The 25,630-nt window shown below is 51.3% G+C and overlaps 9 protein-coding genes across 9 annotated transcripts; 3 read left to right on the top strand and 6 right to left on the bottom strand.

Moving 5' to 3' along the window:
• Positions 1-255: 255 nt before the first annotated feature.
• Positions 256-2,714, top strand: JN550_002924 (uncharacterized protein; the record flags this gene model as incomplete). The annotated part of the gene is made up of 2 exons (XM_049314270.1): positions 256-1,320; positions 1,413-2,714. 2 exons carry the CDS (start codon positions 256-258, stop codon positions 2,712-2,714), a joined length of 2,367 nt encoding a protein of 788 aa, XP_049175449.1.
• A 584-nt stretch (positions 2,715-3,298) lies between these two features.
• On the bottom strand, positions 3,299-3,748 carry JN550_002923 (uncharacterized protein; the record flags this gene model as incomplete). The annotated part of the gene is made up of 3 exons (XM_049314269.1): positions 3,299-3,403; positions 3,530-3,654; positions 3,718-3,748. The coding sequence occupies 3 exons, from the start codon at positions 3,746-3,748 to the stop codon at positions 3,299-3,301; spliced, it is 261 nt and encodes an 86-aa protein (XP_049175448.1).
• Positions 3,749-4,557: 809 nt separating this feature from the next.
• On the bottom strand, positions 4,558-6,345 carry JN550_002922 (uncharacterized protein; the record flags this gene model as incomplete). Its single annotated transcript, XM_049314268.1, has 3 exons — positions 4,558-4,717; positions 4,772-5,954; positions 6,018-6,345. The coding sequence occupies 3 exons, from the start codon at positions 6,343-6,345 to the stop codon at positions 4,558-4,560; spliced, it is 1,671 nt and encodes a 556-aa protein (XP_049175447.1).
• A 1,872-nt stretch (positions 6,346-8,217) lies between these two features.
• JN550_002921 (uncharacterized protein) lies at positions 8,218-8,892 on the bottom strand (the record flags this gene model as incomplete). Its single annotated transcript, XM_049314267.1, has 1 exon — positions 8,218-8,892. One exon carries the CDS (start codon positions 8,890-8,892, stop codon positions 8,218-8,220), a length of 675 nt encoding a protein of 224 aa, XP_049175446.1.
• A 1,985-nt stretch (positions 8,893-10,877) lies between these two features.
• JN550_002920 (uncharacterized protein) lies at positions 10,878-13,396 on the top strand (the record flags this gene model as incomplete). The annotated part of the gene is made up of 9 exons (XM_049314266.1): positions 10,878-11,085; positions 11,139-11,171; positions 11,223-11,485; positions 11,543-11,669; positions 11,727-12,166; positions 12,424-12,523; positions 12,580-12,728; positions 12,786-13,319; positions 13,367-13,396. 9 exons carry the CDS (start codon positions 10,878-10,880, stop codon positions 13,394-13,396), a joined length of 1,884 nt encoding a protein of 627 aa, XP_049175445.1.
• Positions 13,397-13,614: 218 nt separating this feature from the next.
• Positions 13,615-14,906, bottom strand: JN550_002919 (uncharacterized protein; the record flags this gene model as incomplete). The annotated part of the gene is made up of 2 exons (XM_049314265.1): positions 13,615-14,117; positions 14,174-14,906. The coding sequence occupies 2 exons, from the start codon at positions 14,904-14,906 to the stop codon at positions 13,615-13,617; spliced, it is 1,236 nt and encodes a 411-aa protein (XP_049175444.1).
• A 2,119-nt stretch (positions 14,907-17,025) lies between these two features.
• JN550_002918 (uncharacterized protein) lies at positions 17,026-17,751 on the top strand (the record flags this gene model as incomplete). The annotated part of the gene is made up of 1 exon (XM_049314264.1): positions 17,026-17,751. One exon carries the CDS (start codon positions 17,026-17,028, stop codon positions 17,749-17,751), a length of 726 nt encoding a protein of 241 aa, XP_049175443.1.
• Positions 17,752-17,818: 67 nt separating this feature from the next.
• JN550_002917 (uncharacterized protein) lies at positions 17,819-19,256 on the bottom strand (the record flags this gene model as incomplete). The annotated part of the gene is made up of 3 exons (XM_049314263.1): positions 17,819-17,874; positions 17,924-18,624; positions 18,685-19,256. The coding sequence occupies 3 exons, from the start codon at positions 19,254-19,256 to the stop codon at positions 17,819-17,821; spliced, it is 1,329 nt and encodes a 442-aa protein (XP_049175442.1).
• Positions 19,257-20,205: 949 nt separating this feature from the next.
• Positions 20,206-21,281, bottom strand: JN550_002916 (uncharacterized protein; the record flags this gene model as incomplete). The annotated part of the gene is made up of 4 exons (XM_049314262.1): positions 20,206-20,631; positions 20,697-20,836; positions 20,898-20,963; positions 21,038-21,281. 4 exons carry the CDS (start codon positions 21,279-21,281, stop codon positions 20,206-20,208), a joined length of 876 nt encoding a protein of 291 aa, XP_049175441.1.
• Positions 21,282-25,630: the final 4,349 nt, after the last annotated feature.

The raw sequence follows: 25,630 nt of genomic DNA, 5'->3' as shown, positions 1-25,630 counted from the left end.
ACAAAATTAATAAGTCCTAGTATAGTATCCCAGTGCCACGTCTTCTTTCATTCTTCATCTCTTGCGCTTCCTGGCCATCATATGCATTGCCTCCAGCGCAGCCATATTCACAGAACGTGAAGCCACCAAGATCAAACCACAAGTAACTCCTATCAAGAAATGGCAGGGCAAACTTCCTGAGCTACATTTGTTATTTCCATACGCACAATCGACGAAACCAGGATCTATTGCGCTCGCTGTGCGCTATAGAATAGTATGTCGATTTCCGGGGCAGGCCAAACGGCGCCCTCAGAGACCAGTCCCTTGTTGCGTCGTCCTCCCAGACTGCACGAGGTACCTGATGAGCAAAGCGACGTAGCGTCTCTCCATTCCTCAAGTCTATCCAAAGAGGACGGTGCTCTAAATGCTCCCCGCGCCGGTGAGAGACTTCCGTACAACGACTACACGACCATCGACTGGCTGCGCGAGCTTGTGAAGGACTCGGCCCGCCTGCGCGAGGTCCACTCAAGGGGTGGTATCAGGGGCAGGTTCGGGAGCTGGTGGGATAGCGCCCAAGGCTGGGTTGCCGCGGCGCTAATTGGGCTTCTCACTGCGCTGGTGGCGTTTTGCGTAGACGTTGCGGTCGGTTTGATCAGTGATTGGAAGGAGGGCTACTGCACGAGAGGCATACTCTTGGATCGACGTTCGTGCTGCACTGCGGGCTCTATGCCCCGGGGTGGCCCCAATCAGCTCGAAAGAGCGAATCGTGCTCAATCTGGGTCTGGGAAAGATTCATGTCAGGAATGGATCGCCTGGGGACAGGGCGATTGGGGACGCAGCTATGCTGTTTACGTCGGCCTTGCGCTGTTGTTTGGCATAGTGGCGGGCAACGTTACGATGCTGACCAGGGCCAAACTGCCAGCCGTAGATGAGGAGAACAGCAACGCTGAAGGTGACGTTGATGTGTCGGATGGTACAACTTCCCCAAAGGAAGGAACCGCAGGAGATGAGGGTGGCAAGACGATGTACATGGCCGCTGGGTCGGGCATCCCGGAGATCAAGACTATCCTTTCGGGGTTCGTAATCCCACACTTCCTAGACTTGAAGGTGTTGCTGGTCAAGGCTGTTGGCGCAACCTTTGCCGTGGCGACAGGGATGTGCCTGGGCAAGGAAGGGCCATTTGTGCACATCTCTACATGCGTCGGGTATTTGGTGGCACGTTGGTTTCCCAAGTACGGCGTTAACGATCGAAAGCTTAGAGAGATGCTGTCGGTGGCGTGTAGTGCCGGATTGAGCGTTGCATTTGGGGCCCCCCTTGGGGGCGTCTTGTTCAGCTACGAGGTGAGTGTGTGCATAGTAGTGTGACTCGATGTGATGACCCAGTTACCGACCCTATAGCTTGCCCTGAGCACTGGCCCTAACCGAAGATACAGGAGATTAGCACTTATTTCCCGCGTCGAGTACTCTGGAAGTCGTTTCTGTGCTCCATGGTCGCATCTGCGGCTTTGAAGCAACTCAATCCCACGGGCACCGGCAAGCTGGTTCTCTTCGAGACCAATTATGGCACGAATTATGAGCCGATCCACTACCTCGTCTTCATACTCCTTGGCATCGCCGGGGGGCTATTCGGCGGCGTTTTCTGTCAGGCCAACTTCTTCTGGTCTCGTCATTTTCGCAAACACAACATCATCAAGAACCACCCTGTCTTCGAAGTAGCCTTGGTCGTATTGACAACAGCGGCCCTCCAGTATCCAAACCGCATGATTCGCGACACTGGCGATGTTGCCATGGCCAAGCTCCTTGTGGATTGCAATAACCCCCGTGACGATTCGTGGATCTGCGTTGAAGAATCGAAGTCTGACACACGGGTGTATCTTTTCTGGCTTCTGCACGGGACGCTCATCAAATTGGTTCTTACCATCATCACCTTTGGCTGCAAGGTTCCGTCGGGGATAATTATCCCAGCGCTAGACGCTGGCGCTCTGTTCGGGCGCCTGTTGGGCCAGACTTCCTTCCTTTCCAACTCGATATCCCCTGGCATCTTTGCCATGGTTGGCGCGGCAGCATTTCTAGCCGGCGTGAGCCGAATGACGGTCAGCCTCACCGTCATAATGTTCGAGCTGACAGGCGAGGTGAATTACATCCTGCCGTTCATGCTCGCAATCTTGACAGCGAAATGGGTAGCCGACGCCATCTCTGTGGATAGCGTGTATGACCTTGCCCAGCATGTTTTAGAGCATCCTTTCCTTGATGCCGAACATGCATTGGCGCTGGTTAGAGAGCGAGAGGGCACGGCGGGGGATCTAATCCCGCCGAGACGTACTCTGGAGGAAATCACGCTGCATGTAGGACACGACTACAAGGTTCCCGTATCCGTGCTGAGGGTCAAATTGACCCAATTGAAGGCCAGGGGCTTGATGGACGCGGGACTGGTGTTGGTGAACCAGAGGGGAATCTGCCATGGGTACCTGCCCGAGGCCGAATTGGAGTTCGGGTTGTCTTTGCTTGAAGAAGGGCAAATCGAGGTGGATCTGCTGGAAGGCCCCATCAGTGAGTTCGTGGACAGGACGCCGCTCACCATATGTAGGGATGCCCCAGTAGAGATGGTGGTGGAGATGTTTGGGAAGATGGGGTTGAGGTACTTGATCGTAGTTGAAGAGAACACGGCGAGGATGCTGGGAGTCGTGATTAAAAAGCGTTTGGTCAGCTACTTGGACGGCTTGAAACAGCTGTAGTACAATCAAGCGGTGTCTGCGTATGCGGCATCGTACCAAGTCATTGGGTGCAATGAGAGGATCATTCGGATCTTGCTGCACTCTAGCAGTCTATATCCTCAGCCACCGGTGAAATCGACTCTTGAATCGACAACGGACGCTACATGGTAACCAAGCAGTAGGTGATGGGGCGGGCCGGCTTGACCATGATGTAATTAAATAGTTTCTCGGAAGGACCTGAATATGAGGCGCGCCAGGCTTTTCCTGCTCTGGTAAGTAGCTGTGAATCAGTATAACGACAGCGTGTTTTTTGTGAACTCAATGGAGTCGAGGAGGGAAACATATGTTTGGGAGCCTTGACTTGTTTGTAGCAGCTGCTGTACTGGTCACGTTTTACATTGGGCAATCGAAGTGGTGCCCGTGGCGCAGGAAGACCAAGCTTGGGGTTGAGAAGGCCGGTAGCGTGAGGAGCGGCACTGAAGTGTCAGTTTGATCAAGCTATAATCGTATTCACCGTCGGACGTCCCAGTTCGTGTGGGTATGTATATGTACAATGGCTCTTCCTATGCAGGCCGGCCCGGTGCGTTACACTTGCGTAGCGCTGTCTAGTTGCTCCTTGCGCCCTCCTTGGCTTCCCTCAACTCGTTCATCTTGACCACTCGCTTCTTGAACTCGACATATTGGCACTTCTCGTAGCTGTGTCGCTCGTCCTGGTGGGGTTGCACGGTCAGCATCACAGAGCGTGGCGTCATTTCTCACGAGGCAGCCTCGGTGGGCGTCATAGGGATTGGGGGAGGGGGTTGGATCCGCCTCGTCCAGGACGCAACTCGACGTACCTCGCACTTCCACGGCAGGTAGTACGACTCCTGGCGACATCGGTTGAGGGGGATGAGGAGGTTCGCGCAGCTGTCTCGGTAGGCAATGGGGAGTTTGGCATCCCGCATCTCCTCGCGGGTCGCCTCTGTTGGGCGGGTGGGTTAGCAAGACGTTGGGGCCATTGGCCGGAGGCGTGGGGGTCACCCACTGGGCAGTGTCTCATGCGAGCTTCCGGCCATGTTTGCAGGTCAAGGAAGAAGCCCTGGTTGCGGTGTCGTGGTCTCGGTCTTGGTCGTCGTGATCTCCGATGAGGTCGAGCTCCCACCCACGAGGATGCGACAAGGCAAGAGCCGGGCGGCCGGGCGCTCGGGCCATTGAAGCCCACAAGCCACACCCGTGGGTGGAACCCAGCCCCAGCCCCAGCCCCAGCCCCAAAACGAAGTCGAAGTGTGCTTGAGAGCCTGGGCTACAAACAGTGCCGCCAGCTACAGTGACCCAGCAACCCTTTCCGCATTCCCGCATCTGGGAATGACCGGACTATGTCGACAGTCAGAATGCAGCGCAGAGCCATGCCGGGAGCCATGCCGGGAGCCATGCCGGGATGGGAAGTCTTCCCTGCAAGACCTGGCGACCTATATAGCTGGCCAGACTGAACGAGCTGCCTCACGCGCCCCTCTTGAACGAGTGAGACTGCGCTACCCATGTTCGACGGAGGAGCTACGGTCTGCCTCCTGCTGTCACAGGTAACCTCACGCTATGGCGAACCTATTCATCCGCTACAGATCTACGACCACTCCTAGGCGATCGAGCGCGTCCAGTTGGCACGGTGGCTCACAAACAGGGTCAAGACGTCAGAAGATGAGAGCCTCGCAAACCTCAGTTAGGAATTTTGTACCCTCCTCCTTAGCCATCTTCAGTCTATTCGTGTAGTACATGGACGTGGAGTCCGAGTCCGAGGATAGAACAGTAGGCCTGTGGTCTCACACTTCCCTTCTCATAGCGCCACCCACCCACAGCGAGCCGCCATGTCACACATCCAAATGTAGATCTACATTTGGTGGACGAAGGAATCTTTCGTCATGCCGCGAAACCGTTTCCCCCAGAACCAAAATATGATCCCAGTGCAACAGAAAATGGTGATCAACGCCATATTCACCAGGATTGGTGCCCTGAATCCCACCTCTTCCGCCCATGGGGTTAGGAACTTGCTATTGAAGGGTTAGGGTGCGCGAGGACTTTCACATGAACTGCAGATGTCTTACCTAACCCCATATCCCCATACATTCTTGTTGACAGTAATGGCCACGAAGAGAGACCCGGTTACTGGTTTGTAGCTGTCTATCGCATACGTCGAGGCGATCGACGGCAAGGCCGACACCTGCATACCTAAACATCCCCATCCAACCACGACAATTGCTTGCCAGGGCCAGTGGTAGTCATAGCCGACAGCGGTGATCACGCTCCCTATGATCATGATTAAGACATACGGAATCATGGCCGGCAGGCGCATTTCAGGCTCGCGGACTCCTCCATTCTTCTTCGTCAGGTAAGCGGCAATCCAGTCAGACCACGGACCATTCGTAAAAAGACCGATGAGCGCCCCAATTAGCAAGGCCAGGTTGAAAAGGCCAATCGTCTGCGGGGAGTAGTTGTAAGGCGGTGCAGCAAACGCTTGTGATTGTGAAAGGTTCGCTACGAGGTAACCACTTGCGGAGAAGGACACGACAAAGGACGCGAACTCGACGATGGGGAACAGGTGCAGATACCAAGGGACCCAGAGCTCGCGTAATAGACTCCCCTCGTACGATTGGAAAAGCTTGAACTGAGCGTTGCTTGGTCTACCGCGGCCTAGCCATGGGTCCTGGTGAGTGATCGCTGGTGCCAACTCACGGCCGCTGCCGGTGGTGGGCTCAACGTCGCCGTCATCTTGAGTGGTGTTCTCGGGCGGCACAATCGCCCTCTTTTCAGGGCTCAAGAGCGCTGGTCCTGCTCTTCCGGCAGCCTTTCCTTCCATCTCATTACCCCGACGATACCGCGTTTCCGGAAAGAAGAACAGATTCACAAGCGTGCAGATGAGCAGGAGGGCTGTATTGAGCCACCAGAAATTTCGCCATCCGACATTGAACGCCATCGCTCCGGAAATTATTGGGCCGACCATGAGCGAGGCAAAGTACATTGAAAAATAGAGTGTCTGATACTTTCCACGGTCGTGTAAGAAGATAATGTCGGCAATGATCTGGGGCTGGATCGTTTCGCAAGGACCAGCGGCAAGGCCGTTGAGTACTGACGCGCCCATGAAGGAGTTATAGCTTGTCGCTCGAGCTCGCCATATAGATGAAACGGCGCAGATGAGCGAGCTGGTGATCATGACGGGTCGTCGACCAAAGCATACAGTGACTGGGACCCAGATGAAGTTACTGAAACCAAGGACCAGGATCGCCACGCCTGCTTAGTATCAGCAACCACGTTGAAGGGGAGTTCCAGAGGGGTTATTATTGCGCAAGCTACCTGTGAATTGGACTGCATCGGCTAGACTGCAGTCCCATTCTCGTATGTACTCCTCAAACAGAGGAGCATTCGCGAGAGGACCAATATTCAAACTGAACGAGAGCATCGTAGCACAGATCATGGTGACTATTTTCCATTTCGCGCTCCAGTTCAGCGGGTCGTGCTCGTCGTCACTAGGTTGTGGGACCAACACATTCGACTTTCTTTGACCGGCCTTGACGAAGTGATGCGTGCCGACATCTTTCATGATCTCCGTACCCGGATATATCTTGGTGTGAAGGACGCTCTCCAGCTCGTGAACCACCTGTTGGTTCAGGTTCTCTTCCATGGTGACGGATCCGGATTCCACAGCGATGCCGCATCAGCATTTGATGGAGACAAACCGCGCTACAGAATTGCTCGACAGAAAGCAAATTGGTTCAAGTCAAAGCTATCACTAGGCGGCAGGCCTCATCATAAACTCCCATCTAGGGTGGCTACGTCGGAGAAGCCGCTCGGGCAGATTCCGTTGAGCAAAATGATGATCACTGCTGCATTGGTTCTCAAGGAGGGCTGTCAACTGGTTTTCCCAGATTCACGGAAACTGGGCACGAATGAGGAAAGGCCAGGTTCATACAAACCAATGCCGAGCTATCGTAAGAGACGACGTTGCACCAGAACCCTACATCAAAATTATCCCGCCGGCGGGGGAGGCTTTCATTTTCACATCTAGACGAGATCAAAACCCCTTCCTGGTGCATCAGAGCTCGGTGATCGCCAAGCATAGCAATCAGTGACTTATAGACCCCTCCGATAGTCCTGAACATGGTCGCATCGAGTGGATGTAAATCTCTAACGACATCATCGCGTTACTCCAAATTTGTATCTTTCTCGGTTCAACTAGGTTTTTCCCCACTCACTACATGTACCAGAATCTTGGGAAGTTGGAGATTTAACGTTAGGCAAACCTCTGACAGGCCATACACCATCGGTAATAATTCCTGTTTCGATATCTCCCCACTTTCCGCGTTGCTCTCCACACGTATCCCACGTTTCCCAAAGAGTCAAAGGCTCCGCTAAAAGTGATGATGTCAGTTCTGACCCGAGTTCCGTCCTGTGATGATAATGATGGTCGTCATGTTAGGCCTACTGACTGCGTATGATACAGTGAGTTCATTGCGGAGCCTATACGGTGTAGCGAATCCCTTGTCTGTGAAATGTTGGCCGCCTCCCAAACGTGTCTGCTGACATCCCAACTTCGCGTATCCTTTCTGAAGGTCCCAAAGTACCTTCTTGGCATATCCAAGCCATCTATCAGGGCGGGGGACGGATGGAACTGGTCTCGGATATCATTGTTGGTGTGGACCATCTAAGAGCCACACGGTGATGCCACACATCGCCTAGTTCTCATACTGCTTCATTTGTGTGTGGTTAACTCAACTCATACGACAAAGATCACCCCGACATAATTAGAAAACCTCGTTGAGTACAGCGTTGAGAAATGGCTTTTCTTTAAACTCTTCCATGTAAGGTTGCCCACTAGGTTTAAAGAGGCATTGTTCAGTTCTTCTCGTATACGACTAATATTTGAGTGTTCCGGAGGAGAAAGTAGCTATCAAGGGTCCCAGAGGAACCTACGATGTCCCGCCCGCCACCAAGGATAATCACAGACTGTTGTATGATAGCACGTCTTGGTTTCTTTGATTCAAGTAAATCACTATTTAAAAAGCCTACAATCAAAAACTGTTGGATAGTTCTGTGGAAAGACCATGACTATGCAGGCTTTGTATTCGTCGACGACTCTTATAGCGAATTGCAATGGCGTCCTGTCACCAGAAGAGACCTGGCTTTATCGCCGAGCTATACATCATGACGTACTTGATGAATGCTGAATTCAGGTTCTTGGTGTCACTGGCTTGCTCTGTTAGTTGCCAAATCAAGAATGTGTTGTGAGTAATCTGGATGATAAGGATCGCTCGAGATAGCTGAAGCCAAACGCCCTACAGGCACCTTATATACAGGTAATGCATCGTTGTGTAACGTAATATTTTCAAGGTAGATTCAAGCACGAGTTGAATTTGTATCCAGTGTTAGCGCTGTGCATGATCATGGCTCTGAGCAGTGTCAGTTGAGAAGCTACACGATACCAGTGTTCAGGCAAGCCCTGATCACCACGCAGAATATCTACAAAAGCCAGTCCTTTTCTGCAGACATGATTCTGTTAAACCTGGCTATGTCCTGACATCTTTCCTCCGGCCCTCCTCCATTTCGAGAAATCCAGAAATGCCAACGCCGTCTCCAACAGTTGGGTCAAAAAGAATGGGATCAAGTTGTACTGCCAGCCTCCCATGATATAGAGCTGGGTCAAAATGTCGTTGCGTCCGTCGACCAAGTCAAGACGAAGTACCGCCGCGAACCAGTTCTGCGGGGTCCATGAACCCACCGGATATGGGCTACCATGTAAGTTCACGGCCAGTGGCACGTCTATTGTCTGCCCTTCTCGAGCATTTGTAACGTAAAAGACATAGCCGAGAGCGCTAGTGGTCAGGAGCAGTGCCGGTATTTGAAACGCAAGCCAAAGATAATAGACATAGATGCTGAAGCTCTTGGTTCGATAATTTGTGTTGCCCCGAACCCACAAGGTGATCACGCCCCCAATTCCAATCAACACGAACGCTGTTCCCGTAGCTCCGTTGCTAGTATGGCCTTGGTTAACCAAGAAATCCGATGGCGTGCCGCCGAGTTGGTGTGTCGATCCACCATATCTAAAAAGAAAGCCCTTGCTGGCGGTTTGATGCAACCATCCGACTGTGCTGCTTACAAATCCCAGTTCGATGATAGATATAACCATGAGGAGGCCAAGGGCAACTTTGAGGGCGATCGAGATTAGAGCCATGATCCACTGGATTTGATTCCAATTGTCGAGGTGGCCAACATCAATATAGAGTGAAGTTGATTCTCAAGGGATATGGTTCGCACCACGGCATTCATATATAAAGATGGCTATATTTAGATCCATGATTAGGGCTGACGGTGACGAGAAACTCCGGAATCCTGTTGGCGAAGGTCCATTGGAAGAGGTTCGTTCTCGGCCCGGACAAGCCTCTGTAGCCTTGTCAGCGTCTGACTGTAGGACTCTAAATATGGCACGGTCTGAACTCTACGGCCCATGAGTCGGCCACATCCGAAATCGACCAAACTCTTTCTCAAGGCGCTTTCGGGCTAGACAAGTGGCTAGCCCTAGGGTGGAAAGTATCGGTGTACGTTTACGACCGTCTGCGTTCTTCGGTTTAGTAGGTTGAATGTAACGTGTCCTTTCTCTTAAGCTTTATGGAAACAATGCAGACTTGAAATACAGGGGTTTGGCTGCGTGAAGTCAAGAAGAGCTATTCACCGGTCAGTTATCTTAGAGCGGACTGGGCGCTTGATATCACCACCCGGGTTCCTGCCTCCTGGTGACTAGAAACCATGCAGGCTCAACAACCTCTTCTTCTGCCCAAGTTTTATCAATCCGCGCCTGCCACAAAACGTTTCATTTCGTTGACTCTGATGCATTCTTGAATGAATCAAATGATACTCTTAAGAGAAATGCCAAATTGTCACTGTCTGGAGTGCATGTCGTTGCTCGCCAAAGGACAGACCCAAGTAGCGATCTTGTTTAGTCCAATGCGACCTCCTGGTGTTTTCTCGGGATTCAAGCACTCGTTAGCTCTATGACGCCTATTGCTTTTGCAATATAAGTCTATACTAACAGCTTAAAACTAAAGAAAATGACAGGCCTATCCAACTTATCGTGAGCCTAAGTATGAGTGGAAGCATTCGAAAATTATATATGGTTTGCTAACTACTTGTGTCAGACAAAGCTTAGAGCAGGTTTTCCTGAATGCTATAACTTATCATAACGCTTGTGATATCATCGAGCACTGCATCTTTCGCAATTCAATTGCAAGTGCACACTCTAATAACCCAAATGTATTGTCCAGCCTTCTGGGTTCTGAGATTCGGCCGAAGCCAGGTACTAACCAGGCCGAATGCCCTCCATTGCCGAGCGCTAAAGACCACTCCACGATATGCGGCATTTCATATTTGCCCGATTGAAGGCCAAAGGCCAATCACACGGGCCTCTACTGTGAACTTTAGTGCCGTCCCACTTCTTGGACTTAGGAATGACGGCCATGGACGGAGTAGGCTCATTGTCTAATAGCCGCCACCTGGTCAGTGGCAGAAGTAATCTATTCGCCAATCACATCTAGTTGATGGCATTCCTATTCAGCCGCTTTACTAAGAATTAATACTGTATATGCGAACTCAGCTCCTGGGAAGAAGCGAGCGCACAGGGAAACCCTGCAACCCTCATATATCGAAGCCGAATCTTCCTCATCCCATCAGCAATTGGCTCTGCCTGCCTCACAGCAAATACACCCAAGGCTGGTCGTGAATCCCCACCCCTAAGAACAACAATAATAACGACAACAACAACAAGCCACTTTGGCCTCATACTTAGTAGCTTTCAAATTTGCGCTATTGACTTTCAACATGTGCTATTACCATACTGATCAATACTATATCTCGTCTCCAAATCCAGGGCCTTCAGTGTCAGCGGCTCTTGCGCCGTAATAAATTATGACCCCGCAGTAATTAAGAAGCCTTTGCATGTCCGACAGCTCAACTGCTGCGGCTCTGGTTGATGCTAGTCAACTTGTCCTCTGCCAGCTATGGCTAGGTGCCGATTACGACGTTGTACTCAGGAATTAGGCTACCATATGAGAATATCCGATTCCGCTGTAGGAACCATTCAAGCAAAAAGGCCAAGATAAGTAGTACTGTTGCGCCCTCCGCACTACCTTGTGCGTTTCCCATTCCTTGCCGTTTCATAGCAAAATGTCGTTTTTTGGACAGAACTTTCTGGGCTTTATAGCCGCTGCTGCCCTTATTTTTGAATCATCTGCTTGGGCATTTCAGAGACCCCAATACGAGCTGCGATATTTAGACGACTCATCGCAGTTGAGAGTATCATATGACTACGTCATTGTTGGAGGCGGAACGTCAGGTCTCACTGTTGCAGACCGGTTAACAGAGGATGGCAAAAGTATGAAGTAGGCTTACGTTGTTGTACCTCCGGCCACTGACATTACTCTGCAGCTACTGTTCTCGTCATCGAAAATGGGCCGCTGGGTAGGTATCGTACTTGAAAGGACAAGATAATTCTAACTGATTGGAATGTAGTTGAATCACCCTTAATTAGCGAAATAATGGGTGGTTTCGGAGGCATGGGCTCGGGTTACACATATAACACGATGTCTGTTCCGCAGTCGCATCTGAGGAACAGGACCTTTCCTGTGCTGACCGGGAGAGTCGTAGGGGGCAGCTCGGCTGTAAATGCTATGATGACGGTCCGTGGGACCTCAGAGGACTATGATAGATGGGGCGAGCTCTTTGGGCAAGGTTCATCGTGGAATTGGAAGAACCTTCTTCCCTATTTCAAGAAGGTGGGGTGACTGTGATAAACGGATATCAACCTGGCATGTCTAATGTTGGTCACTCAGGCTTTATCATTTACCCTGCCAGATCCTTTGGTAGCCTCTGCGTTCAACATTACGCACGACTTGCAGTATTGGGGCAACACCTCTCATATCTATGCTGGCTGGCCCTCGTTTCAATATCCAGGGCTCGGTAAGTGATTTCCGAAGAACATACCATGAGTAACCTTCTCATCACAAATACCATCAGTGCCGGCAATAGACGCTTTCCGTGAGGTCCCAGGTGTTGAGTTTCCTGTAGACAGCGGTGCCGGCCGAGCTGGCGTTTACTGGTTTCCGACCTTCCTGGATCCGAAAAATGTTCAACGCTCCTATGCCAAAACAGGCCACTATGAGCGGATTAACAGGACGAATTATGACCTCATCGCCGACACGAGGGTGACTAAAGTGTTGTTCGATGGTAGGAGGGCCATTGGAGTCTCCGCGCAGCAGACTAGGCTGAACACAACTTTGTTATCTAATGTCAATGCCAGCAAGGAAGTGATTCTAGCTGCAGGTGCCATCCACACCCCTCAGTTGCTTCAACTGAGTGGGCTGGGACCTAAAAAATTGCTTGAATCGGCTGGTGTGCAAACAATTGTCGATCTTCCGGGTGTTGGGCAGAACTTCCAAGATCACCCGATGCTCTCGGTAATGATAATGCGTGTTGGTACTCCCAGGACCCGATACTCTTTTCTTTGTTGTTGTTGTTGTTGTTGTTGTCCTTGTAGGGATAAAGAAGGTGCTGGATATAGCCAAGTGGTGTTAGAACTGGACTCATGTCATCTCTATTACAGAGACATTGACCAACGTGTTTTTAACCGGTGCTGACAGTGTTTAGCTAACTCGTTTCTCTGTACAGAAGTCAAAATCCTCATATAACATCAATTTTCGTCACTCATACATAGACAGTGCAAAATTTCACGATTCGCCCGGAACCCAGCGATTTGTTTGGTGAAAGCAACTTCAGCACCTGGGCACAGGAAGTTTGGGCCTTCAATCGCACAGGTTCGATGAGAACACCAATTTGCAAATCCTTGTTTCAATGCTGACAGTTGAAATAGGTCCGTACTCGCTAGGGGTGGGGAATGTAGCTGCTTGGCTGCCAATGCCAGTCATCTCGCCAACATACCATGAAACGATTGCCTCCAAGTTGGAAACTCAGGAGCACTCTGCATTCTTAGCACCGGGTACCGATCCGACTGTCGTTGAGGTGAGAGACTTCTTGCCCAGAAACATAGGACAGGCAGACGACTAATTCTATCTACAGGGGTATAGAGCACAAATGAAAAATTTGGCCAGCAGCATCCGGTCCAACAACACGGCATTTTACAGCCTATCTCTGACGGGTTCACGTGCCCCTGGTGGAGCTAGCGTATTTCTGCATCCTCTGAGTCGTGGAACAGTGAATATCGATGTAAGAAAACCCAACGCTACTGAACCAATTGTTGACTACCGCGCCCTCAGTAACCCTCTGGATGTTGAGATCCTAGTTGAGTTCATCAAATTCACTAGGCTCTATCATTTTAACACTTCACTCGCTGCTTTCAATCCAAAGGAGATAGCGCCTGGGGAGAATGTAAAGAGTTCGGAAGAACTGGCCGCGTATGTACAACGAAGTATCACCCCTTCGGAATACCATCCGAGTGGAACAGCAGCAATGCTACCAAGAGAGCTGGGTGGAGTCGTCAACGAGTCACTTCTAGTTTATGGAGTGGATGGCCTACGAATTGTCGATGCAAGCATTATGCCAATGTTACCTGGTGCCAATACGTGTCAGACTGTTTACGCTGTCGCGGAGAAGGTATTTGGGTAACAGATGATCATACGTGCTTTACTAACGAGCGGCAGGCCGCGGATCTGATCAAGAGCCGTCTTTAAGTGGGAAAGAAAAACCAGAACTAGGGTGAAGACAGCTTGGAACATTCGGGTTGATGCACAGCTTGATGACAAGCTTCGAAAGTGGGTGCATCTATTCGAGTAGAATATCGACAGGTTGATATTCAAGCACGACGGCGTCAGTATTTTCGGGTATTCGTGGATCTTCAAAGTCAATAATGCTCTTAGATGAGGGGCAACTGCCCCTGAGTTCGCTTTGCTTAGCCTAACGTCTTCTTGGCCCATCCTATTCGCGCTGTATCACCAGAGTTCTCAAAGACCACGAAGGCTGATTTCAGCGCAACATCACCAAAGATAACTTCTCCAATGCCAGTATTTCCTTGGATGCCTCCGAAGCAAGTCTTGCTACCAGGTGTGAGTGGGGCATAGTTAATGTAATTGCCCGGGATGGTGATCTCGCCGCCACCGACGGTAAAGGTGAAATCGGGAAGACTGGCAGCGCAGGGGAAAACATATCCTCCTTGAGAGTTGTCGTACAAAGCATCGGGGACCTTGGAGTAGTAGGCCTTGGCAACAGCAGTTGGAAGCAAGGCAAGGGTTGTGCCTGTGTCGGCTATACCGGTGATACTGCCGCCGATAGCTCCACCAACGCTGTAACTCGTTGCGGTGAAAGTCCAGAAACCTCGGCGAGTGTTGACTATAGCATAGTGTATCTCTCCGGTATGTAGAGAGGAGTTAATGTTTCCAAAGTTATAGGTGCCCGCTGAGGTAGGATTAGTCAACCGCAAGGAATAGAAAGGCTTAGAGCAAGCAACTGACGTTCTTGGTGTTTCAAGTCAACGGTCCACAGAGGCTGGTTCAGGTCTGACTTGATGTTGTCAAAGAACGTGTTCTGAGCTGTAGGTTTTACTGCATTGATGGTGCTGAAGCCTAGACCTAAAAGTCCGTCAAGATTCGTCTCCTGTGTGAACTCAGGTGAAACTCTGTTGGCGGTCTCTACAGCCTGGGATGGGAAGGAAAGTCCGCCAACGTCAACAACATCGGTGTAAACGGTACCGGAAGATGAGCTTCCATCGCCGTACGTGATACTCCAAGTGTAGCCGGGACTCTCTTTGGCTGTGCTGCTTTTTCCAGGAGAGAAAACGCTGTGACCACGAGATTGAGACGCCGGGGTGGAGCTGCTGAAAACCCACAAGTCCGAAGAGCCTGAGTCAAAATCCAGATTGAGTGTCTGTCCAGGAGTGCCAATTTGTACTGGAGTTAACCAGGCCTGGTCGAGTATCTCAGGGGTGGTTACAACGCTGCCGGACTCACGTTTGGCTTTCTTCTGAGCTCGGTAGTCTGTAACAGTTCTCAGCAGTGCGGGTGGAGGTGTCTTTCCATACTTGAGATAGGCTTTATACATAGCAGTCGGGCCGTGGGCTACAAATTCAGGATTCGGATGAGTGGTTACACTGAAGGTCCCATTGTTGATTTGAAGCGGTACCGCGTTAGCTAGACCAGAAAAGCCTGCAGCGAAAAGCACAAAGACTGAAGCAATCATGTTGCGCATTATGAAAATCTTGTAGCAGAAAATGTGAGAATTTGGTAACACGAGGATTTAAGTCTCCAATAGTTGCATCGCTCTTCTCTGCCTAGAGGGGCAAGTTGGGCAATTTATCCACATCACGCAGTTACACATAGCATCATGGTGGATGAACTCATACGCCTCATGCAGTAGGGGAAGGAGACCAACCCATACCAGGTGTGCTTCCCGTCAATAGAACTGGCCCAGTTCGACAGTTCCGTCCCGTTTCAGAAAGAACCCGTTGTCGTTCCCGTGCTCCGCATGGCACATGTTCACCTGCATCCGCCACTTGTCCAGTGCAACCCAAGCTTGGTAGCTCCCTTCTATGCAGTTATGTGCAACGACTCTTGTATAGTTCATGAGAATTATGGCCGCCGGTTTGTATCAAGAGACGTTGTGACTGCAATGCTAGGAATTAAAGGAGACCAGTTTCGGTGGACATCGACCTTAGGTATTGGGCTCATCTAATTGACGTAGCTGCATCGAGGAGCATCGTCAGGCCCAGATTGACCAACCAACATCTTTAGATACGGAAGACGACGAAAGGTTACACCACTGGTCATCAGAGCTTTAGCGTTTTAGTAAAGGTTGAACACGCTTCTTCCCATGCGCCCATGGAACAACAGCCCCACGGGCGAGGAACCCCTCAAACAGATCTCTACCCGCAGGCTGTGTAATTGGAACAACGTGGACGGGTGTTGTACGGCAGCGCACCCGCTCCACAGCAGCGGGCGTTGATTTAGTGCTCTTACGGCGTTCGTCACTGTGGCGGTACAACAAATGCCGATGCACGTAGCCCCTTTAGCGCTGCAGTCGGCCTGTTCCCTGTCTCCCATCCAGTGATCCCAACTTGCCCGGCCTCGACAAACTTCTGTGGGTTTTGCGGTACCTAAAACCAGAGACAAACCCAGTAACTTAGGTCTATAGTCACAAACATCCAACTACTACACCGCCCTATCATTTAGATACGTGTAACATTAGGATTTCTGCCGCAAACGCAGAACTATCGATCTCTCTACACGGGTGTAGGACGTGTAGCCCGTGACAGCTGTACTCCAGGACCACGTCTGGTCGCAAACCATATATATACCTCTGAACCACGCCAGACTACGCCGATCTCAGCCACCGCCTAGTTAGTTGGTTGCACTTATATGCACATGCAGGCGACATAAGGAAGCGGCCCAACGCGATTCTACAAGGCACTATACAAAGGTTTGCCACTCGGACCCTTGCTCGGATCGTATCTTGGGGCATGAATGAATACTGATTGCGTGCCGAAACGATCACTATCATTGGCATGACATCCCCCTGAAGTTGAGTGTCGTTCATTCAGCCTATTTGGTTGAACGTCAGTTCGAGCCGAGAAATGGCCCGAGCCCGTGCTTGACAACCAGTGGTGAATCATCTCCATTGGTGAGTTCCTGTGATCACATATCCGTGACCGGCCTGTTAAATCCGCAACTTTTGACTGTGCGCCTAGTTCGAAATTGCATCCATAACGTTGTGCTAACGAAAGTGTCACGTAGAAAGTATAGCAGTGCGCCTGGCATGACATTGCGATTGCGAGACCTAGATCTAGGCCACATGGGACCCGGCTTGCCACACACCATTTGTTTGCTGCTTTCAAGGACTGGCGGAGGAGGCTGGCCATCTAGCTCAGAGATGCTCGTACAACAAGGCATTTCTATAGTGCCAGCAATTGTGGTTGTAGCCGTAACCCTGACCAGGGATTCCTGAAATGCGGCGGAATTTGGTATGAGGGACTCCGGTCCACCCTCCAATGCCAATGTGGATTCTGTGTTATGACCAAACTTAATAAGATTCACGGTCAGCCACATACCAGACAGTTCAGTCATTCAAATTAGACAGAATAAAACGTCCAGCATAGTTATAACTCCCACGTCTCATCAAGACGTCTTCCACTACGGGCATACACCAACAACCCGTGTCCACTGGTTTCAGTCCAGTCCGACTGTAGTTGGGTCGTTCTGGCGTCACTGGATGCGGGGGCGGCACGAATCCGTCCTTCTGCATCTAGTGCACCGCTTCTTCATCTCAGCACTGAATTTATGAATCCGCCTCAAAACGCTACACGGCTTGAATAATGGGAAAGCTCTCAGATTTCGAAGTTCTTTCCTTCGATGTTTATGGCACTTTGATAGACTGGGAAACGGGCATTCTTACGGCTCTTCAGCCACTGCTCGATGCCAATCATGCTGAATTCACTAAGCAAGAGCTTCTCAACGCGGTACATGAATGCGAGCGCACCCAGCAAGCAAAGACGCCGGGGCTCAGATACAGTAAACTGCTTGCATCCATCCATCCAGGTATTGCTAAGAAGCTCGGCCTGGCAGAGCCGTCACCGGAAGACAGCATAGCTTTTGGAGCTTCGGTTGGAGCTTGGCCTGCATTTCCGGATACAGTAGATGCATTGAAGCGGTTGGGGAAGCAATACAAGCTGGTGGTGCTTTCCAACGTCGACCATGAGTCATTCGATAGAAGTAATAGTGGCCCTTTGCAGGGTGTCAAGTTCGACCTGATCCTAACCGCGCAGGATATTGGGAGCTACAAACCGGACCTTCGCAATTTCACCTATATGCTGAAGGAAGTGGACGAGAAATTAGGAGTGTTCAAGGAGAAGATACTCCAGACGGCTCAAAGTCAGTTTCACGACCATCGGCCGGCCCGGACAATCGGCATTCGCTCCAGTTGGATTGTGCGACCAGGTGCGGTCATGGGCAACTGTAGCGAAACGGTATATGACTGGAGTTTTGATACTTTAGGAGACATGGCAGATGCGCTAGAGGCAGAGCTCAGGGGCGGCCTCTGAGGATGCGGCGCTATCGCCTTGTTGTGAATAAGAGACGTTCGCAGTCATGTTCATGCTCTTTGAAGCATTATTGACGGACTTGATTATACCCAGGCCATTTGTTGATCTCCTCAACATAGATCCCTGAAGTTGTGAGTTCTAGTAGATTGCTTCAAGGCAGCAGTGCACTTACCCGCAATTTGCCAGCGCTCGGCCATGATGCGGAGGAGCTCCACGATATCCAGGAACCAGATACGTCCGTCACTCTCACTGTCTTCAAGAACAAACCATTCGCATTCGCCCGCTGCCAAATAGAGACAATGGCAGAGAAGCGGGCTCGCCTTGCAGGCCGCCTCGCCTGAGGCCGCAATGTCTAGGATACGTCGCGTCAGTGTCCATATCTGATGGCTCACTTCGTAAATACCAGCCAGAGAGATTTGTTGCATCTCAGTCTCCTGCGTACTTCTTACGCCTGATGAGTAGCGCTCGTTGCAGGCATACAAGCCGTAAACCAGATAACGCGCAGTGAAAGTAAGGCCTAGTGCCGTCATTGTCGAGCTGTCTGGCATAGATATGCCGATATTTCGGTACAGGTGCGTCGTTAATGCCGATAGTATAGTATGTAGCTGCTTGGCCTCGTTCACGCGGAAACCGATATCGACGTCCGTATGGCGGTCATCGCGATGCCGCAGTGCCCGGCCAAGTGCATGTGCTGCCTGGCATGCATTCGCAAACGAGCCAAGCGTAGTATTCGCGGAGAACTCTGGTACGTAAAGTGGCTCGTTAATGCCAACGGCACCAGTATCCCAAGCTGTCTCTGAACAAGGCAGCAGTTCGCCAGAGTGGGGCTCAGGAGTGGAAAGGGGCACGGAAGGCAGCTCTTGGTTGGTGAACCTATCATGGCCGTTAGCTGATGATGTTGTTGCTAGCATTCTAGTTGGAATTGTCGAGTACCTATCCAACAATAACACCGACCACCAGGCACGCCTTTGCTCCTCACGCCGAGTCCAGGTACCTGGATCCTTGAAAAGTTGCAGCGCATGTTCTCGATCGTGAAGTCCCATCATGGTACCCAAACGAACAGCGTGACCGACGCTATAGAAAGCGCTAGGGAATATACCTTGCATTGACTCGTAAGTAGAGATCAATATGATTGACTGAAGCAAAATCAGGGATGGAAGCGCCGTTATTTCAAGCTTCATGATGAGTTCCTTCACCAAAGAATAAATGTTGTCGGTCACGGGGCCGGCCTTTGATCGTTGCTGGCTTATCAGCTTAATACACATAAGCAGCAACGCGTGGTTTGCGTCTCCTCGGAATGTTTCCTCCTGGACAATTCGTCTGACTACTTTCGGGCTAAGTAATGGCAGCCAGGCGTGGATGGACGAGAAATACTTTTCATATATCACCTGGAGTTCAGACGAAGTTCCTAGAGAGTCAAGAAATGCTCCAGGAAGTATGGTTGGCGTCGCGGGTGGATCCGAAGGCAGTGGCTGGGTACACTCTTCACTGTTGAGGAAGTACATCGCTGGAAACCCGCCCCTGCTTACTGAGAGAGACGGGGGAAGAGTCCTGGTCATACTTAAAACAAATGTACCAGGACTAGATGGATCTGGCGTTTCGTTGTCGCAAGAGGATCCTGTCTGAACGATTTGAGCTCGTGCAGGGTATTGGCATTGCTTCTCAAGCCGCGCACACTAAATGAATTAGTAACAGGTTCAAGAGGGCAATGGTAACGTGACGCCTTACGAGCGAACACGCAGGAATTTCTTTCGGGCATTTACGCTTCAACCTCCTGAGTCTATGTTAGCATCATCATACTGCTGGAAGCGGACATACCTGCACGCGTTGCAGGCGAAGCGGGATTTGCGTATGGCGGAGTCCATCACGTCCGCTGAGCCCGCTGACCATCAATCTTGAAGAGGGCTGTAGCGTTGGAGAAGGGCGTGTAGTCTGGACCAGTTGCAGGGCCAGTCTTCCTGAGTATGTGTAAGCTAGAAGTGCGGGGGATCTAGGTCTTCCCAAGTCGCAATGAAAAATATTACGGCATTGGGGAACTATGTATTCGCAGGCAACGTCCGGCTTTGTTGATATGTGAGTCCTTTACGGAATTTCAATGACATTCGATGCATTGCATTCAAGGCCTGGACTGCTGGGTCTTCGACTGCCATACGGACAGAGCCAATTGCGTTCGTAGCTTATGGAAACTTGTCCGAGTCCGCTCACGTGGAAAATTAAACTCGCGAAAGAGATGGCGCTGATGGAGATGCCGCTCCTGGTCCGCTCCGGTCCGCTGCCGCTGAAGGAATCTCCACGCTGGATCCACCGCCTAAGGCAAGGCAAGGCCCTTCCAACATTGTTCATACGGAGACAAGACATGGCTACCACAAGGTCTACTTCCATAAGGCTCATTCATGATTGATTAGGCCATCCGGCTACCCACAGAGTTCTATCACAGCAGTCTCGACGAGACAGTCAAGGAGCGGTCACCTTCGCCATCGCCAGGCTCAGAATCCACAGGTGCTCCTCGCCAACGGGATCATAGCAGTGCGGTGTGTACCCATCGTCTACAGCAGAGGTCATGTTACTCGCCAACCGCGCGGCCTTGCAGTCAGACAGGTAAAAACCACCCTTGTCTTCCCAAACAGGTGCTACCGCTGCCCAAACCGTGGTAGCAGCACCCTGCTCTGGCGACTTCATTAAAGTCAACATGACCTTGTCGTTCTTCCATGTCTCGTGCTGTTCCTCAGTCGCATATTGTTGGAGGCCGGACATGACGCCACCCGGGTTCAGAGAGAGAGCGCGAACACCTCTCGCCCTGTAGAGGCGGTCGAGGTGGTTGGCTGACCATGTCACCGCCGTCTTCGATTGCCCGTATGCGAGAAACGGGTCGTTACCTCCCTTGAAATTGAAATCATTAACTCGATGTTCGAATAACGGTGTGAAGAAGACCCGACATAGATGACCCGAGATTTGAATGCCACCGAACTCGACGCAATCAGTGTAGGTAGGAGCATGGTGGTCATGGCAAAGTGTGACAGGTAGTTAACTGCAAGCTGCCTCTCGAAACCATCCGATGTGATAGTGTATGGACAAGCCAATATTCCTGCAAGATAGTTTAGCTCCGGTTCTCCGAGTTAACCCTTTTGAGTAGCATTGGGTCTTACCTGCGTTGTTGATTACAACGTTGAGCTGCTGGCTCATGCCAAGGAATTGCTGTGCTCCTTTCTTCGCTGATGTCATTAGTCCAAGTCCACTTCGATAGTATGAAATGTACCAGTTCCCTAGGTTGTCTTCGAAATTTCACTGATAATGGCCTTAGCCCTGTGCTTATTCCTAATCATCAAGTAGATCTGAGCTCCCGTCGAGTACAAGGCCTGAGCTGTCTCAATGCCGATCCCTGAAGTTCCTCCCGTGATCATGATAACCTTGTCAGCCAATTTATCCTTCAGTTGCATATCCTCAACTATCTGAAGCGCTGTCCGCCGCTGGTCCCCTGGGCCTGCCGGGCTGAGGTGCAACTTTGCGTATGGATTCATCGGGTCTGACATGATGCTATGGTTGGTATTTCGTGGTAGCAGGGCAATCCCAAGGATTCACAAGCTGAGCACGATAACCTTGGAGTCAGCGTGCTCTGTATGATCCTTTTATACATTTCGTGGCTACTGTTATGCAGCGTTAGTCCAGTTCGATGGAGCGGACTGTAGCAAACCACAGTGGGCATGAGCGGACTCGTCCTATGCCATGTTTTTCAATCGCTTCCCACGCCAGGACCAGAAAACCGAAGATCAAATGCACAGTGGCAAAATGGACATCCATATCTGGTTTCTGATCAACTTCTCGTTACTTGTTCACTTTCAGCGATTCATACCTCACGTAATTGCGGTATTGGACTACCTAGAAGAACCTTGATATTGCAGTCACAGCAGCTTGCAACAACTCACCAATGCATCACCACTTCTGCTAATATGGTTTCGTTGACTAGTGAAAGCACAAAGCCATCGGGAGGCCACTTAAGAAACTATGTGCAGCTTGGCGCTTTCACAATTGTCTGGGCTCAAGGTACGCCAGTGAAAGGGGCCGAACGTGCAACAGAGAAGTTACTCACGTGGAAAACGCTGGCCATCCATGGCAGTGCTACTAGGACTCCATATGCTGCCTATTCGGTTTCTGGATGAACTATCTACTAATGTACATCGCCTTGCTTGCAGGCTTCGCTCCTGCGACAAGAAGGCTGAGGTTGCTCCAGGGTGGATTCAACAAAAACGTTGCGGCCAAGACCTGCAGTGCCTCAGTTGCCAGGACACGAGGCCAGATGAGCGCCCGTGAAATGTCCCACGGCTAGCATTGGGGGGCAGTCATGGGGCAATTTATTCGTGTCAACCACACGTAGTGATGAGGCGATAATTGATTATTTGGAGACAAGACCCGGCTTCTGGGCTTCGTCCTACATAATAGCAGTCGCATGTCGAGGTTTTCGCTGGTCATTTCGAGACGAACCATGTTGGGCTCTCTCTCCGAAAGGCCAGCGAGAAGGAGTATTATGAGCTTTAGGCATGAGGTCATTACATAGGGGTGTCGATCCAAGGGGGGCATTGGCGCGGCTTGCGTGGCTCAGCTTTTGACAGATGAGCGCATTTTCCTTCGATCGCCTTACCAGGCTCGGTGCTTGAATGCAGGCAAGCCTGGGCTGCCAACAGAGTCTCCTTCGTTGCCTTGTTTGGATGGGAAAATACCCTTATACACTTGATCGACGCAGGTACGGAGTACCGCTTGACCGTCCACGCGATCTGATGCCGAATGACCCTTTGCTCCAAGGCCTAGACGCAAGAATAGGTATGCATGTACCGTCGATCAGGCTGGCAGGAACAGATCCCGTCCAATGAAGAAGTAGACGGTCGGCTACCGGTATGACGCTTCAGGGTTGGACGTAGTGTTTAACGGAGCTGAGGTCCGACCCGACTGCGCAACTAGGAATTCGGCAAGGCTCATCGAGATGATGGCGCCGGGTACCCGAGAAAAGCTTGGCCATCGCAGGTTTTGAATGCCATGATCGAGTTGATGTCAAATGGGCAGAACTATCACAATCGAGTCGTCGCAAAGGCCGTGCAGCATGACAGCTACAGGCTGACTAGTCTGCAATGCAGGGTTGGAATCCCCAGGAATCCCCATCCATAGGCGATCCTGATGATGTCAGAGGTTCTACCTGATGAGTACTGTCACTACGATCACAACCAACAACCACTCGCCAACAATGGGGGATCCTTTCTGGCAGTGCCAAATCCTCCTCTTGTTTGTATAACCGCGAGCGACTTATAATTAGCCGTATATTCCACAGTGGGTAATGAGATTTAAACCGGTTGGTTCGGATATGGCGCCTAGGTGCAAGATTGCTGCTTTCTCCTACACATGTTGACGATGACGGTAGAAATTCGTCACCAAGTCACCAGGCCACGCAGGGCTAGGATAATTGCGATGGGGTAGACCCTCAAACATGAAACCAGTGGACACTCCCGACAGTCTGGCCCAGATTTCGTAGCTCCCAGTGCTGGCGGGCGATCCCTGCCCCGGGTCGTCTTAGTGCCCTGGACCGCCTTGCCAGGCCCTGTTCCTCAGGCTGCCGGCATTGTGTTTCATTAAGCCACATGGCCTCTGTGGCTGGATCGCATCCCATTCTCGCTTGAGGCTTCATTCATTGGCACCATTCGACGTCACCTGTAGGATGCGTCAGCGGAAGGGGCTGGTGATCGGGATGATACGCTGTTGTTCGAGGGTGCAATGCCTTCGAGAAGGAAGTGTTGGTCGTTGTTAAGGCATCGATATCCCGCCATGTCTCACCAAGCCTGCTAACTCTAGGTCAATGATGAGGGGGGCTTGACCTGTCTGCCACCCGAGATATAAACTGCACGGAGGAACTCTCAGTATCAGAACTGCACGCTTAGTACAAACCAAAAACTCTCTATATCAGTCGTCAGCACATTTGCTACAAACAAGTACCTGGACGGTCGTCTGCTCGACATCTTCTTGTGGCTCTGTCGCGTTGTTCATCGGGTTTGTTCTGCATGAACGTGCTATTAAAGAGTCGCTCCGTCATCCCGCGAAACATCTCGTCTAACCCACGCGCCTCGAAACGGCTCTTTCAGTGGCTATTATAACCGCCGCTACTGTGCGGATAACGCCCACATCGACAAAAGTCGGGGGTCGTGGCTCCACCACAGCATCAGATAACTTATGACCGCCAGCGCGTCCCACTACGACAAACTGCGGCCTCACCTTGGAGTAGCGAAGCCCTGCCTCCAGTAGCGAACAAGACCTACCAGAGCTGCCAGCACACAGCACTAGCGACTGGAACAAATTGCAGTAGGCATCAAAGCGAACCCCGATCTCCAGTGTCCGTGCTCCGAGGCGGACATTGCTCTGAGACCCTGGAGTCAGAAGCGAATTATCGTGAAATTGGGGCTTGGAAGGCGCAATTTCCCCAACCCGCACGCCATACAAAGCCAAGGTTGTTGCCATACCATTGCGTCCAGAACGCTGGACGGACAAGGCACGGCTGGGTCAATATTCACTTGGATTCATTTCAGCACCGCTCGTTACCACGGTTCTGGCCATTCGCTCATTAGCGCATCGACACTTTTCCCCATCTGTTCGTGAGATCCGACATCTCGGGGGTCGTTGCCTCAAACTACAATTACAACCTCGACTGCCGTTCTTGCAGACCGCCCTGGAATCCGTCTTCAGCACGCCTCTTTCTCTTTGCCACCTTCAGCTCAAGGACAAGGTCGCACCGCTATCTTCTTCTGGCGCGGCCTTCAGCTCTACAACTTGCGGCCCCGTATCACACTCCACTTCGGCATCACTAGTTCACGAATCTGGACCTGCCTCGATTCCATTTTCACATTGGGTTTAGTCCGCTGGTGTATCTATAATTGCGTCGTCTCAACCCGAACAGTTATTATTCCCCTCCCCAGTGGCAATCGCAATCGCATGCACACAGCTACTGCGTACGAGCCTGCGGGAGTAGAGACCCGACGAAGCAAAACGTAAGAGTGTGCATCAAGCGCTCACGCACGCCTGAACCCAATAAGATCCAGGCTCTACGCAAGAAAAGAGTTGCCGGTGTGAACCTTGAACGTCGAAGCGCAGGCGGCGACGGATTACTACCTACCACCATACGGCCACAGGAGCTTCCCCTCCCCGGCGAGAGGCAATCCCTGATAGCGACGTCGACAGACCACAACCATACCAACCTTGCCCCCCCCAAACCGATAGGAGTCTGCGCCAATCAATCACTGCGAGCTCCAAGTTTTTTTTTATCATTGGCATACGACGACTAGCCTCTGCCCAGTCCCTGGTAATCGGCGAATCGGATTGTTCAATCACACCCTAGGTCATCGTGGACCACTACCTGGCAATCCGTTCGGGGAACTAGTTAAACAGTGCATCCAGCCACTCCTCTGCTGCTAACCGTTCTCGACCTCTGCCATCCTTGCACCAGTTGTACAAGAGGTCCCAATCTGCTCGGGTTTGAACAAGCGAAACAAGCCCAGCAATCTTTCCTCCGTGTTTCAACGGTTCCGAACGAGTCTGGTCTGACGGAGGTCACTATAACGTCACCTCGTTGCGCGATCTGGCTATCAACGGAGAGAAAAGAATTGGGATCGACAGGGCAATCAACTCGCAACTGCAGCCGAACCCACTTATACCACAAGCCGCGGGGATCGATCGAGAAGTAGCTCATCACACTGCCGGATAGGTTGTTCGTCGATCAAAGGAACAAACTCACCGACGTTTCTTGTTTCGACTTCACGCCCGCAACACACTCGCAGCCCTCATACCTGCATGCGCACATACTTGCAGAGGCCGCACCATAACATTAGTCGGACTTTCCGATGTGCTC

Source organism: Neoarthrinium moseri, assembly GCF_022829205.1.
Source record: "Neoarthrinium moseri strain CBS 164.80 chromosome Unknown scaffold6_Wmoseri_CBS_16480, whole genome shotgun sequence".
Taxonomy (NCBI): Eukaryota; Fungi; Ascomycota; class Sordariomycetes; order Amphisphaeriales; family Apiosporaceae; genus Neoarthrinium; species Neoarthrinium moseri.
Note: the sequence above shows the minus strand (reverse complement) of the source record. Positions and strands in the feature narration are given on the sequence as shown.